At 43.0% G+C, this 14,409-nt stretch overlaps 1 protein-coding gene across 5 annotated transcripts in view; it reads left to right on the forward strand.

Annotated features, from left to right (window-relative positions):
- Nucleotides 1–14,409, forward strand: part of ERICH3 (glutamate rich 3) — a 64,810-nt gene that overhangs the window by 14,743 nt on the left and 35,658 nt on the right. For 3 of the 5 annotated variants that reach the window (XM_043552699.1, XM_043552698.1, XM_043552701.1), the window contains exons 3-8: nucleotides 1,166–1,291; nucleotides 3,110–3,199; nucleotides 4,853–4,981; nucleotides 8,707–8,868; nucleotides 11,463–11,678; nucleotides 13,799–13,979. In XM_043552699.1, coding sequence (XP_043408634.1) covers nucleotides 1,166–1,291; nucleotides 3,110–3,199; nucleotides 4,853–4,981; nucleotides 8,707–8,868; nucleotides 11,463–11,678; nucleotides 13,799–13,979 — 904 coding nt within the window. The remainder of the gene's footprint in view (nucleotides 1–1,165; nucleotides 1,292–3,109; nucleotides 3,200–4,852; nucleotides 4,982–8,706; nucleotides 8,869–11,462; nucleotides 11,679–13,798; nucleotides 13,980–14,409) is intronic. The other 2 variants (XM_037907726.2, XM_043552702.1) reach the window with 1 other exon arrangement.

Consider the following 14,409-nt stretch of genomic DNA (forward strand, 5'->3'; position numbering starts at 1 on the left):
TATTAACTTAATACAAATCATTTATTTTCTCCCAATTTAATATTATTGGATTAAATTAACAATTTGTGGAGACTGGAGGAGAGGACACTGTGGTAGAATTCCAGCAGGAAAAATTCCAACAGCAATTAAAAAAAACATACCTCCTAATGACCCAATTCGGATTTTCTAGTGTTATGAAAATTCCTCAAGTGACATTAGCAGCAGAATAAAACTGCTTCTGAATGCTGAGGATCCTGAACTTTGACTGGCTCAGGATGAACTATTAACTGAAACCGAGGCATTGTCCCTTAATAATAAACATGATTGCCTATCAGTCATCTGTCTTCATGGTGTTGGAGACCATTATTGGCATGGAACAATTCTGTACATAAACATTGGGTAATCTTAGCATATCCCTGAGCTTGTGGCAGAGTTGCAGTAAGTCATTACCACACATGAATGGCAGTGCATTACCACACAGTAAGGCTGCTATTAAGACATGTCACTGTACTTGTATTTCAAATCTGTTGTGAGGAGAACTTTTCTTTGAGTGATTACAGTATGGCTTTGTTACATATTTCTGGTTATTCCTCCCAGAATCTGTAAGTCATAGTTAAACCCTATTAGATGATTGACTTGTTTTTAAAAAACAGTGTCAAAGTTAACCTATTGCCTATAAAGTCGGTTATTAAATTCATAAAATTCCAATTAAAAATTGGGTTAATACCTTCAATTTTATTTTTCAGCAATCTCTATTGTCTCTAATTGTTTCATGCAGTGTTGTTGTAGCTGGATTGGTCCCAGGATATTGAGAGACAAGGCGAGTGAGGTAATATCTTTTATTGGACCAACTTCTGTTGGTGAGAAAGACAAGCTTTCGAGCTTACACAGAGCTCTTCTTCAGACCTCCATGCCTCTCTGTGCTGCCTTCAGACCTGAAGAAAAGCTCTGTGTAAGCTCAAAAGCTTGTTTCTCTCACCAACAGAAGTTGGTCCAGTAGAAGATACTATCTCACTCACCTGGTCTCTCTATGGTATCTAATGGAAGTGGCACACATAATAAAGGTGCAGAAATGGTGTATGCATTCAAATAGTTTTGCTCTCCTTTTGTACGTGGCTTTGTTTAGAATACACCTTGTTCTCTCTTCTCTTTTTCTCTATATTTATATTTTATTTGCTTATGGCAGATCTCAAGAAGTGGGAGAATAATATCTGAGAAGGAGTATCGGCTAAATGCTATGAGGAAGGATCACCAAAGATATGTACGGGAATGCCTAGCTCAGGCCATATTTCACAAGGTCCTTGAAATGGAGGTATGAACACATTATCCACGTATAAGCCTTTTAGAATAGTTCCTTAGTCATGTCTAGGGGCTGTTTACTAGTGCTGGTATGCCATGGGGCTGCCCCTGAGAAGAGGGGTATTTGGTGGAGAGGAGGGCATGGAGTCTCCACTCTTGATGACTCCAACCAGGAGAATGTTTTTGGAACATCCCCAATCTCAACAGTCTGCCAGCCACGTGAAGAGGAGAGGAAGCTACCTCAGAACTCAGACTCAGTCCCATGGTCACGAGGGTCAGATAAATCACAACGCCTCTTGTGTGCCAAAAGATCTAGTCACCTCAGTGTATTGCTACTTATCAGCTTTTGTTAGAGCTGAGAATTTGAATAATGTTATACACTCTTCTGTGTTTTTCTGAACGGTGGGTCTGTGAACAGCACAGCCCTTTGAAACTCTCCAGCCCTCACCATCTGTAGCTCAATTTCCATTTCCTAAAATGAAAAAAAGATGACTAACATTTGTTTAAACACAATTATCTCCAGAACCATGTTGCATTTAGCTCCAGTTCACTATCCCCTTAAAGATTCTGAGCTTAAACTGATCCCAAGCTTCAGCTGCAAATTCCAACGGGTTGCAGAGCCTGGCATTTAAATAGCTGCCCTCATCACTCTTATTTGTGTTGCCCAGCTTGGCTTCTTAAACAAATATTCAATTAATGGTTTTCTGATTAACACAGTTCTTAAATCTGAATATTCAAATAATCCGATTCATTGTTCAAGCCTGCAGTTGTAGTTTCAAGCGTTGAATCATCTGCTTCAGTCCTGTTTTTGAGACCACAAATCTTATTGTCTCCACCAAAGAACACAACATTGGAGTAGAACATTTGCCATAACTAGATGGAATTAACAGACTCTAAAACTGTCAGTAACACCCCCTCTCCCCCCCTCCCCCGCACACACAGTTTTTGGGGCAGGGACTGTCATTATGTTCTGTTTGCACGGTGGCTAGCACAATGGGGTCTTGGTCCAGGTGCTTGCTTTCTAATAAATATCAATTAGGGGCAAGATTCTCTCTTGCCCTCTGCTTCCACGCTGAGGAATAAGACTGGTCCCCCTTCCGCCCCCTTGGAGTGCAGCCACTCCTCCTTTCCCACGCAGCATTCTCCAGGAAGCTGAGACTCTCAGTTTTCCCCACAAAGCATTTGTTCAACTGGTACCTAAGCAACGTGATGGATGAAACCGGACCCAGTATCTTACTCAGCAGCCCCCTAAATCTCTGTCTCCGGGCCTATCTCCAGCCTGCTTCCCGCTAGGTAAGTGCAGGGTTTGCAGGGTTTACAAGATGGCACTGTGCAACAGCTTTGCTCCCTATCTGCCCCCCCCCACCCCTTGCCCTGCTGCCCCCGCCCCCATGAAGGCAGATTGCAGTGTCATTTCTGTAGGCACATACCATCTCCTATAGGAGAGCAGTTCAGGTTAATATAAATAATTAAACACATTGTTTATGGCTGTGGTATTCACTAAGCAGATCGTCATGCAACTTTTATAAGCAAAAGAAAGGGAAAAAAAACCTACCAATGTTCCCTCCGCCCATACAGTTCTGCCCTCTGTATTCTACCCTGGCAGGGGGAATAGCCTCTGTAGAAGTAAAAGCTGACTGGGCCCCTATAGCATTCAAAATGTTAATGTTGGGAAGGGAAGGATTTTCACATGCTGAAGTGTAAGGCAAGTCAATGATCATTACAGGGCAGTGATCAATGGGTGTAATAACCAGGAGGGCAGATGAGAAGTACCCAAAGCTGGAGCTCAGCCTTGTTTTGTTCACTGACACCTCATTATGGTAATTAATAGGATTTCTTGCACTGGCAGCGTCATCATCAGCTAGAAATTAAAAGAAAACTGGAAAATGTTGTGAGGAAGGACCGGGTTCAGAGAATCAAGGTAAGGCTGTGTCGCGTGAGTGTACTGAGCACTTGGCAAACTTGCTCTGTGTTACTCGCCTCGGCAAGATTTTTATCAGAACCAACCCCACGATGGTATAGAGTCCTTTCAGGGGTCTTTATCCTGGAACCACTGTGTTTGGGCTCGACTGTGCAGCCACTGGACTTGTGGAAATCCCACAGAAGTCAGTGGCTGTTCTAGCCAGGAAGCCATAGACCTCCCATGGCAAGAATATCTCTCTAGCTGAATTTCTTCAACTCGTGGCTGAAGCACTTAAAAAACCGTACTGGGGATCCCATCTTCTCAATCAGTCTCTTATTCTTTATCAGTAAAAGAATGCATACACAGCAGAGGGCATGCAGTATTGCCAATCCCACATGTTCAAAAATCATGAGATTATATAAAAATAATAGATGTGGTGGTCTTTTTATTTGTCTTCCTCTTTTTGAGCCCTCAGGGGTCACATTTTGAAGCTGTCTCCACAGCCACAAGGGCTGGAAGCTGACTTTTTCTTTAAGAATGAAGGCTGAAATCATCACATATCCACTTGACTCCAGGAGCTGGGGCTTTAAGGAAAGCAATAATTATTGTGAGACTCATGACAAAATCATGAGAGTTGGCAACACTGGGTATGTTAAGAAGCTATCTGGTTCTTTGATTATGTGCAGAAAGAAATGCAAACCTTTCAGGCATTTGAATTTCACTTTTCTCTGCATTCCAGCTGCAACCAGAAGAAGGAAAAATAAATGAAAATACCAATCCTGTAATATTTACAGCCTCAGCCCCAGTACAGGAAGTACTGGAGAGAAGCTGTGGTTTAGAGTCTGCCCAAGTTTGTATTCAGGACCTTTATGGTACAATGCCTGCCTCAGTGCTGGATAATTTTGAACTCCTGACCAGAAACTAACACTGCTCCCCTCAGTGGGAACCCTATGGTTGGTGCTGGTTGTCTTCTGTCCCTTGGGGTTAATCCCCTTAGGGACTCAAGAGACAGGCTGATGCAGGGAGGTGTAATTTACATCTTTCTCCACCATCTTCCACTAATCTGGACAGTATCTGATCTAGGATTACACATTAAAAGGGATAGGGGATAAAGGCACATCTAGCCCTTCACTGCCAGAGGGAGAATCACCACAATATGGAGACTTTGAGAAGGAACAGATGTCAAAGGAAGGAAGTAGGGGATTGCAGAGGCTCCTCTAACTTCAGAAAAGAAACGGGGCTTCAAACAAAACAAGCTGTAAGAGACTGAAATACAGAGGGAGAGGGCAGAGATTCAAAATATACACAGAAACAAGGGGAGGAGGAGTAGAACTGATGGGGTTCATCAGGTGTTTGGACAAGACCAGAAAGGGAGGGAGAAGGGAAAGGGACAGAAAGATGGGAGAGAAGCAACAGGCCCAGGACTCAAAAGGAATGGGCGATTCTCATTGTGTCTTCTCCTTGCTTCTCTCCCATTCTATCTGTCTGCCCCTTCCTCCTACTCTGGTGTCAGACCTGGATCTCTTCTTCCATTTAATGGATAATGACCTAAGCTCCTGCCAAAGCTGATAGTTATTCACAGACGCAGAAGGCTGGTTCAATGTTCCATGACAGGATATATAGCCTCCTCTCCCACCAAGAGCTCATATGTATAACTTTCTCTTCCTCTAGGTGGAACGATCAAGAAGATCAGTGGAAGATATTAATCCTCTGCTCTCTCCACACCCGCCTGCTGCTCCAAGGAATCACTATGGACGCCATGCTTTAGTTGATGGAGAGCAATCCAGTCCTTCTCAATCAGTGAGTCTTATCCAACACCCCGAATCCTGCACCATTCTGTAGACACCTATTACATCTCTACTTTGTAGCATTGACTGGCCAGACTGCTCCAAAGGGAGTAGGATCAGGCCCTTATTGAGGGAAGTGGGATGTCAGATCTTAGAGATAGTGTTTCATGATAAACCTGTTTTCGTACCTTAATTCTCTCTTTTTATTTGCACCCACCCTCCAAGATCACTACAATAAGTACTAGAGAGACAGTGGGCATGTCTACTCGCACGGCACTGCCACCACTGCACATCTGCTGAAGATGCTCCATGCTGATGGCAGAGTGCTCTCCTGTCAGCAAAATAAAACCATCTCCGTGAGTGGTGGTAGCTATGTTGGTGGGAGAAGCTCTCTCGCCGACACAGCACTGTCCACACCGGCTCTTAGGTCGGTGTAACTTACGACACTCGGGGGGGTTGTATGGGGAGACTTTGGCAAACCAGTAAAGTGCCTGAAACCACTATAGCGTATTGCTAAAAGCAGCCCAGTCAGCAGGCTGTAAATTGGCCATTCAGCAGTCTCAGTTTAACCAAGGAAGGAGGGGAGGGGGTGTTTTGGGTGCCACAGAGAGGGCAGCTTGACCCCTCATACTTCCTGATAAGAATTGTGTTGAAGTTGCTGATACATGCTGTCATAAATATAAAGGGAAGGGTAAACACCTTTAAATCCCTCCTAGCCAGAGGAAAAACCCTTTCACCTGTAAAGGGTTAAGAAGCTAAGGCAACCTCGCTGGCACTTGACCAAAAGGACCAATGAGGAGACAAGATACTTTCAAAGCTGAAATGGGGGGGACAAAGGATTCTCTCTGTCTGTGTGATGCTTTTGGCTGGGACCAGAGCAGGAATGCAGGTCAGAACTCCTGTAAAGAGTTAATAAGCAATCTAGTTAGATATGCGTTAGATTCTGTTTTGTTTAAATGGCTGATAAAATAAGTTGTGCTGAATGGAATGTATATTCCTGTTTTTGTGTCTATTTGTAACTTAAGGTTTTGCCTAGAGGGATTCTCTATGTTTTGAATCTGATTACCCTGTGAGGTATTTACCATCCTGATCTTACAGAGGTGATTCTTTTACTTTTTCTTTAATTAAAATTCTCCTTTTAAGAACCTGATTGCTTTTTCCTTGTTCTTAAGATCCAAGGGTTTGGGTCTGTGTTCACCTATGCAAATTGGTGAGGATTTTTATCAAGCCTTCCCAGGAAAGGGGGTGTAGGGCTTGGGGGGATTTTTTGGGGGACGACGTCTCCAAGTGGGCTCTTTCCTGGTTAGATTTGTTAGACTCTTGGTGGTGGCAGCAATAAGGTGCAGAGACAAAAGGTAAAATAGTTTGTACCTTGGGGAAGTTTTAACCTAAGCTGGTAAAAATAAATTTAGGGTTTTTTTTTTTTTCATGGAGGTCCCCACATCTGTACCCTAGAGTTCAGAGAGGGGAAGGAACCTTGACACATGCATTTTAGAAGAGCAGGATGTGCCCCAGGAATGTCTATTGGGGCCTCAAGGCTGCAAACTCTGGAAAAACCCACACCTGGTTAATCGATAATCAGAAGGAACCTCTTGCTTGACCATTGAAACTGCTTACTTAACAAGTTTGCGTTAAGGGACATGTCATTCCATTACTAATATATAAATAAGGGGGAAAAGTTTGAGGTGGGGGGACTCTTCAGGACTGGACTCTCTTTCTGGATTCATCTTGTGTTCCCCACTGGCAGATGGGCTGCTGCTGTGCCATTCGAGAGCTACACTCAGCTTTGGTAATTATCAAGGGTTGGGGATATTTTACTAACCTGTTGCGGATGTGAGTATAAGTGCTTGAGACTAAGTAAAGTTTAGCTTTAAGTGAAAGCACTCTTGTGTTGTCCTGTTTGTGCCAGCCATCTATTGGTTGGACGGCTGTGTCTCCCCTGATTTATTTCCTGACACCACCTCGCACAGAGTAAAAGTTACCAAGAGCTTTGGGTTGAAAGATCCCCAGATATGGTTTATTCACACCCCTGAGCGACATAACTTATACCAACCTAAGCTGTAGTGTATACATAGCCTAAGTTGTCTAAATTATGGACATCTTTATCATCAATACCAAAGTTGGGAGAATGGCTATAAGCTCGTTATAATCACAAGTGGGCTGCATTGTTAACTGACAATAGAAAAAGCTAGATTATAGCCAAGACTTTTCAGAAGTGAATAGAGACACATGGTGAGTGAGGTAATATCTTCTATTGCAGTGGTGCCCAACCTTATTGCACAGGAGGGCCACATAAACCTAAGAACAATTTTGTGTGGGCCAAACAGATTCTACATATTTTAATAAGGGCTTGTTATGTTGGCATAAGTTATGTCACTGAGGGCTCTGAATAAACCATTCCCCTGAGTGACGTAAGTTACACTGACCTAAAAGCCGGTGTGGACAGCTTCTCCCGCCCATGTAGCTACTCCCTCTCTTGGAGGTGGTTTTATTATACAGATGGGAAAGCTCTCTCCCGTTGGCGTAGAGTGGCTGCACCAGATGCGTTACAGCAGCATAGCTGCATCCGTGCTTCTAGTGTAGACTAGCCCTAAGATTTAAAGTCCCTGTACTGATTTATATTTTTAAGTTCAGCGTGTTTCGTATGTATTTAGATAGGTTGTTTCTATGTACAGTATTGTCTATTTACACACTTGTGTAAACTAAAACGATGTAAACAAGATGACCAAATGCGACTGAACCAGCCATTAGTATATTGTGTTGAAGCAGGCCGCTGTTCATAAATCAGGCACCCCTGTTCTATTAGACCAACAGACGTCGGTCCATTAGAAGATATTACCTCACCCACCATGACTCTTTAATACCCTGGGACAGACACAGCTATAACTACACTACATACAGAAGTGAATAGTGATTTTCGGTGCTCCAGGTTTTGGGTGCCCAATTTGAGACACCTTAAGGGGACGTGATCTTCAGAGGGAAGGTTTTCAGCTCTTTCTGAAAATCAAGCTTTTTAAATCTCTCTCAACGTAGGCACCCATATTCTCTCGTCAGTTTTGAAAATCTTGATCAATAACTTTTTTGCGTCCTCAAGAGATTTGTATGTTGGGATTATGCACCTTGTACCCTGTTGTAAGCCCTGTTTTCTTAAATACATGTTTCTACTCACCTTTATTTTACAAGAAATCTACATGTCAAATTGCAAGAGCTTGATTAAATAACCGGTTAAAGGTTCATCTATAATTGTATTGAATCCCTTATTGCAGTGGTTCTCCACCAGGGGTACATGCACCCTTGGGGGTACACAGAGGTCTTCTGGGGGTACATCAACCACTCATCTAGATATTTGCCTAGTTTACAGCAGGCTACGTAAAAAGCACTAGCAAAGTCAGTGCAAGCTAAAGTTTAATACAGACAATAACTTGTTTATACCGCTCTATGTACTATATCAGTGTTTCTTAACCTGGGGGAGGTGACCCGTGGGGGGTCACAGGATGGGTTTATGTGGGGCCACAAGTGCAGGGCCGGCATTACGGGGCAAGCAGGGGCCCCACAAAGCTAAGATACATGCTGAAGCTGAAGCCAAAGCCCCATGGCCTGGGGCTGAAATCAGACTCCTGACAGGGGTACAGTAGTCTGGAAAGGTTGAGAACCACTGCCTTATTGGATTACTCCTAGGTTCTGGAATGTGCTTGAATGTTCATTTTAAAAGGCTGTTCTCTTATTTCACTTGTCCAGTCTTCCTCTCCTCGGCCAAACACTGCACCAGGAAATATGCAACGCCCAGTCCGATTACAACCACTTCCTGGATATCCCACAGCAGGATCCACACCCAAGACTTCTTCAAGATCCAAACAAAAGCTCTTGGAACTTGAACATGATCATCAGTTTCCCAATGGGGTTAGCCCTTGTTTTTTTTTATGAGAATTACATAGTTTTAGGAACCCATCAGAAAAAAATGACTTAAAAGTAGACTAATACTGTACATCTCAGAATTGTGAACCACAGATTGTGTTTAATGCACAATTATTTATCATCACTTTTTTCCCTTCTTTCCCTTCCTTTTGTTTTGCAAAAGACATTGTCCTACTGACTTCATATTCAGACCTGTATCACAGTACTGAAAAACACAGTGGATGCTTTTTTTTATAGAGTAGTCTTTCTTTGCATATAAAATTTTCACTCTCTGTGGAGATTCTCTATAGGGGGAGTGCCTACCTCTTAACAGGGACAGCTGGGGGTATTTGTAGAGGATCTAGATGGCACTACTATAAGGTGGGTGCATAATTGGTTGGAAAACCATTCCCAGAGAGTAGTTATCAGTCATTCATAGTCAAGCTGGAAGGCACATATCAAGTGGGGTCCCACAGGAATCGGATCTGGGTCCGGTTCTATTCAATAGCTTCATCAATGATTTCAATAATGGTAGAGAGAGTACACTGATAAAGTTTGCAGATGATGCCCTGCTGGAAGGGCTTGCAAGTGCTTTGGAGGATAGGATTAAAATTCAAAATAATCTGGACAAACTGGACAAATGGTCTGAAGTAAATAAGAGGAAATTCAGTAAGGACAAATGCAAAGTACTCCATTTAGGATGGAACAATCAGTTGCACACATACAAAATGGGAAATGACTGCCTAGGCTGTGGAAAAGGATCTGGGGGTCCTAGTGGATCACAAGCTAAATATGAGTCAACAGTGTAACACTGTTGCAAAAAACCCCAAACATCATTCCTAGGATTTATTAGCAGGCGTGCTGTAAGAAAGATGCAAGAAGTAATTCTTCCTCTCTACCCCACACCGATTAGGCCTCAGCTGGAGTATTGTGTCCAATTCTGGGTGCCACATTTCAGGAAAGATGTGGACACATTGGAGAAAGTCCAGAGAAGAGCAACACAAATTTTTAATAGTCTAGAAAACATGACCTATGAGGGAAGATTGAAAATATTGGGTTTGTTTAGTCTGGAGAAGAGAAGATGAGAAGGGGAGAACGGACATGATAACAGTATTTAAGCACATAAAAGGTTGTTACAAGGAGGAGGGAGAGAAATTGTTCTCCTTAACCTCTGAGGATAGGACAAGAAGCAATGGGCTTACATTACAGCAAGGGAAGTTTAGGTTGGGTTGAGGAAAAACTTCCTAACTGTCAGGGTAGTTAAGCACTGGGATAAATTGCTTAGGGAGGTTGTGGAATCTCCATTATTGGAGATTTTTAAGAGCACGTTAGACAAACACCTACCACAGGTGGTCTAGATAATACTTAGTCCTGCCATGAGTGGAGGGGACTGGACTAGATGACCTTTCAAGGTCCCATCCAGTCCTACAATTGTATGATCCCAGCAAAGCCTCCCTTTCACCATCCACAGCTGTAAAGGGGCAGCAACTTTTCCTCACCTCAACTCCTCCTACTCAGCCAAAGTAGTAGGAATAGGGAGCGGGAGCTGCTCAGGCTAGTGGAACCTGCTCACATGTGTATGTAATTACCAAAAGGGGAAATTCAGCCCCTTCTCCCACAGCTTTGAAAAAAATTAAGCAAATAGGGCTTATGTTGGTAAAGGTATGAGTGGTTTGGGGGCTGGAATAGGGGCTGTGACCCTTGTGCAGCCACTGCAAGGTACTGCAGTAAGTAATCATGAACCATCAGCCCTTCTCCCAGCCAGCTCCCATAGCTGCCAGCTCTCAAATGGGATGGTTTATGTGGACCTTCTACACAGCCCAGTTCCAACAGCTGCCCAGGTTTGAGTTTCTTCTGTACACCTGCCTCCTGCTTCAGGGCCTTTGGCTCCTGTGCCCTTGGATGAATTTCATCCTGGAGGAGAAGTAAAGCTCCACTACCAATGGGAATAAAGTCATTTGAAAGGTACTGAGGTAATTTTGTGCCCAATAATTTCATGATGGATAAACTCTGGCTACCTTAGTTTCTGCCCCACAAATGAAAGGAAATTAGTACTGCAAAAGCACTGTTAATTTGTTCACTATTCTTGCTGTCTGTGGTCAAGAGTCTGCCAGGATCATAAGTAATATGCAATTTAAAAAAAAATTATAATCAGTTTACTAGATTCTTGGGTCAAATTTTCAAGGGGCCTGGACCCAGGTCCTCTAGCTTTTCTTCCAGATTCAGATTCAGGGTTTTGCTCGCACAAATCATTTCACAAGCAAAGATGTGGGCACGAATTTAGAGGCCCCTTTTTGAAAATGTGAACGTAAAATGGAAGGAACAGCCAGACCATGTACATTAGGGGGAGGGATAGCTCAGTGGTTTGAGCATTGCCCTGCTAAACCCAGTGGTGTGAGTTCAATCCTTGAGGGGGCCATTTAGGGATCTGGGGCAAAAATTGGGGATTGATCCTGCTTTGAGCAGGGGCTTGGACTAGATGACCTCCTGAGGTCCCTTCCTACCCTGATATTCTATGATCCAGTATGCTCTCGAGTTGTGCAGTGCAGGCTCAGTGTTGGCATGAAGTTTGGTTTTGACCTGGTTAAATGTGATTGCAGGGAGATAAAAGCATGATGAGGCTTATGAACTCAGGGGATTATTCAGCTGGATTATCCCCATATCAACTTCCCATCATTAACAATTACATGATACCGGTGCCACCTCCACCCCAAAAAGGAGATAAGAACATAAAGGGAGTTAGGCATGGGACTTCCAGGGGGAGACGCTTTCGCCCAACCACCGCACCCAATGGCTTAGAGCAGCTGTTAACAAAGGTATGTGATCTCTTTTTCACCCCCTACCCCCGATATCTATATTTCTTGCTCCAGAGGTGCTTATACAAGATATGCTGTCTTGAGAACGGGAAGGGAGCGTGAAGTGGTTCAAGACATGCTGAATCTGGCTAGCAGTGGAAGTAGTGCCAGCCTCCTCAAGGGGCTAGCGAGGAGCAAGATCAGCAGCCCAGGACCAGTGCTGGGGGCACACACCCAAGGCTGTGCACCCTCAGTGTTTTGTCAGTGCTAGAGTTACAGTGCAAGTCTGAGTTGGATCTCTACTTTGGAGAGTGCTTTGATGGCACAATCTGGTCCTACACGTTTGCTTTAATGCTGTGCTGAGATACTGTATTGTCTTCTAGTCAATGCAGCAGCCTGGGATTGTTTTCCGCAGCCAAATTAATTTAATCGAATATATTAATAACCAGACAGGCACTAATTTAACTGAGCAGGACTGAAATCATCACTTGGAAATGAACCAACTCAAAAACTAGAAGAAGAAGCTAAACCCTACCTGTTTTTGTCCTCCTTCTCCTCCCCCCGCCTCCGTTAAAGCACTGTGTACTCCTGAAAACCCAACTTTTGATTATCTTGTTTTGTGAACTCCTTCCAAGGATCCATCTATAAAACATTTCCAATGAAGAGAGTGGTTTTACACATGTGCGCACAAACATGAACCTAAAATAATTTGTTAAAGAGACTCAAGTATATCAAACCGTTCGACAAGCAGGTGTGTTCGCAGAATCAAGATCAGAATGTTGGGAGAATAATCTGCTCATGATTTGTCCTTGCACCCCACTGCACCCATTGATAGAGCCATTCAAATAAACAATTTATTCGGCTTCCGTGCCACAGAAGAACTGAAAAAGTGGCTTTTATGGTGCAGGCCCCCAGCATAAAGGACTCAATCCTTTCTCAGGCAGAATTACCATTAACTTCCATAAGAGCTTGCCAGTATGGGGGCTGTATGCTTAAACCCACATTATAGTCCAAATCATACAAGGCAGATGTGGAAAAGACTGATTGGATCATCCGGTCCATCTCCCTGCCAGGGCAAGATTGTTCTTAAAAGCCCATAGTCAGCAGCTGTGCTGCAAAATGCCCCATTCCTTTCTTTGATGTTATAAGAGAGAGCAGAAACAGATTAAATTTGAGGACTACTTACGTGCTTAAAGTTAGCCACATACTTGTGTGTCTTGCTGAATCAAGACCATAGTGAATCATGAAGAACTCAGAAAAACTTTTTTTCCACATAAAACCCTAATCAAAGAATTTTTAATAGTGTACAAATTAATAACAATCCAAGGCTGCTTGCAGAGCATTCACAAATGGAAACATTAAGTTAAATACATGATTTGCTATGTAAAGTTCACTCTGCTCTAACTAGAATGGCTTTGCAAACAGAATGGAGGAATTCTAAATGGATTCTATTCGAAAAGTAAACTGACATACAGGAATTATTTAGACGTCGGATTCTATAGCTGGGAAGAAAGCTGGTTTGGGTTTTGGAAACCAAATACAGGTTTGGTAGTTTCAGATTTGGATAAGCATTTGCCAGCTAAAAGAAGAAAATATAATTCATCTATCTGGACAGTGTATGTCTGGTAAAGTCACACAGGACCTGATCCTTGGGTCTGGTGGAGCTGGGCTGAATGCAGGACCCTAGGTGATGGGCAAACCTAGCTGTATGCTACCTTTGCATGTCCCTGATCTGCAGGGTTGCCCAAGTGTGTGTAAGAGGCAGCCATAGTACTTTTTTAATGAATTCCAGCTAGATTGACCTGATGGTCTATTACATCATCTGGGGACTGCTGGAGTCCAGCAGCACTCTGGTCATGCCCCCTTTTCCCATGTACGTTCCTGATGTGACCAGTGTCCCTATGCCAGGGAATCCTCAGCTGACTCAGTAGAGCAGCTGTAAGGCCCCTTTGTTACACAGGGTCTGAATCAGGGCCACCGATTTTGCACACTTTGATCTATTTGCAGTTCAGGAAGGTTAAATTCAGTGAGAGAGAAAGAGGTGAATGAATACTTTAAAAAGGTCTCACCAGAGCTGCCCCTTTGTTCACCTCTAGTTAGGAGTCTGGTTATTGAACGCATTTTTTGTGCTCCTGTTGTAGGACTCAGGAAAATTCCAGAAGCCCTCATTACACAGCAATGCATCTGTTACAATGATCTACTTTGGAAAAAGTGTGCACTTGTCTCATGATGACACTGATTACAGAGATGAAATCAAAGTCTATCAGCAGCATTGTGGAGGAGAAAACCTTTGTGTCTACAAAGGCAAGCTATTGGAAGGAGGTAAGGATTAAAAGTTGAGGAGTTCATTTTAATTCTGGCAACATCTTATTTTCTGGATAAACTGTTGATGTGATATCAAAATGATTTCAGCTGAGCTCACTCAAGATATGCGCATCCAGGGACTTATAAACCAGCTGCCTCCAACCTAAATCGAGATTTACTGTTCCATGATTGAAAATGAGGCTGCAATTACTTTTGCAAATTATGAAAGAAGGAATTTAGAGGAGTGATTTAACAAAATACTGTGGGTTAGATTAATTTGTGGATAGAGACGTATGGTTAATAAAATATTTGCAGAAGTAAACTGTTCTTGAATACTAAATTCTGTTTCTGAGTAGCAGTAATACATCAATGTATACTGTTTATTGTTCCAGAAGGAAAACTATATTCTGGGGGCCTGATTCTGATCTGTTTTACACTAGTGTGACTC

Source organism: Chelonia mydas, chromosome 8, assembly GCF_015237465.2.
Source record: "Chelonia mydas isolate rCheMyd1 chromosome 8, rCheMyd1.pri.v2, whole genome shotgun sequence".
In the NCBI taxonomy this organism is placed as follows: domain Eukaryota; kingdom Metazoa; phylum Chordata; order Testudines; family Cheloniidae; genus Chelonia; species Chelonia mydas.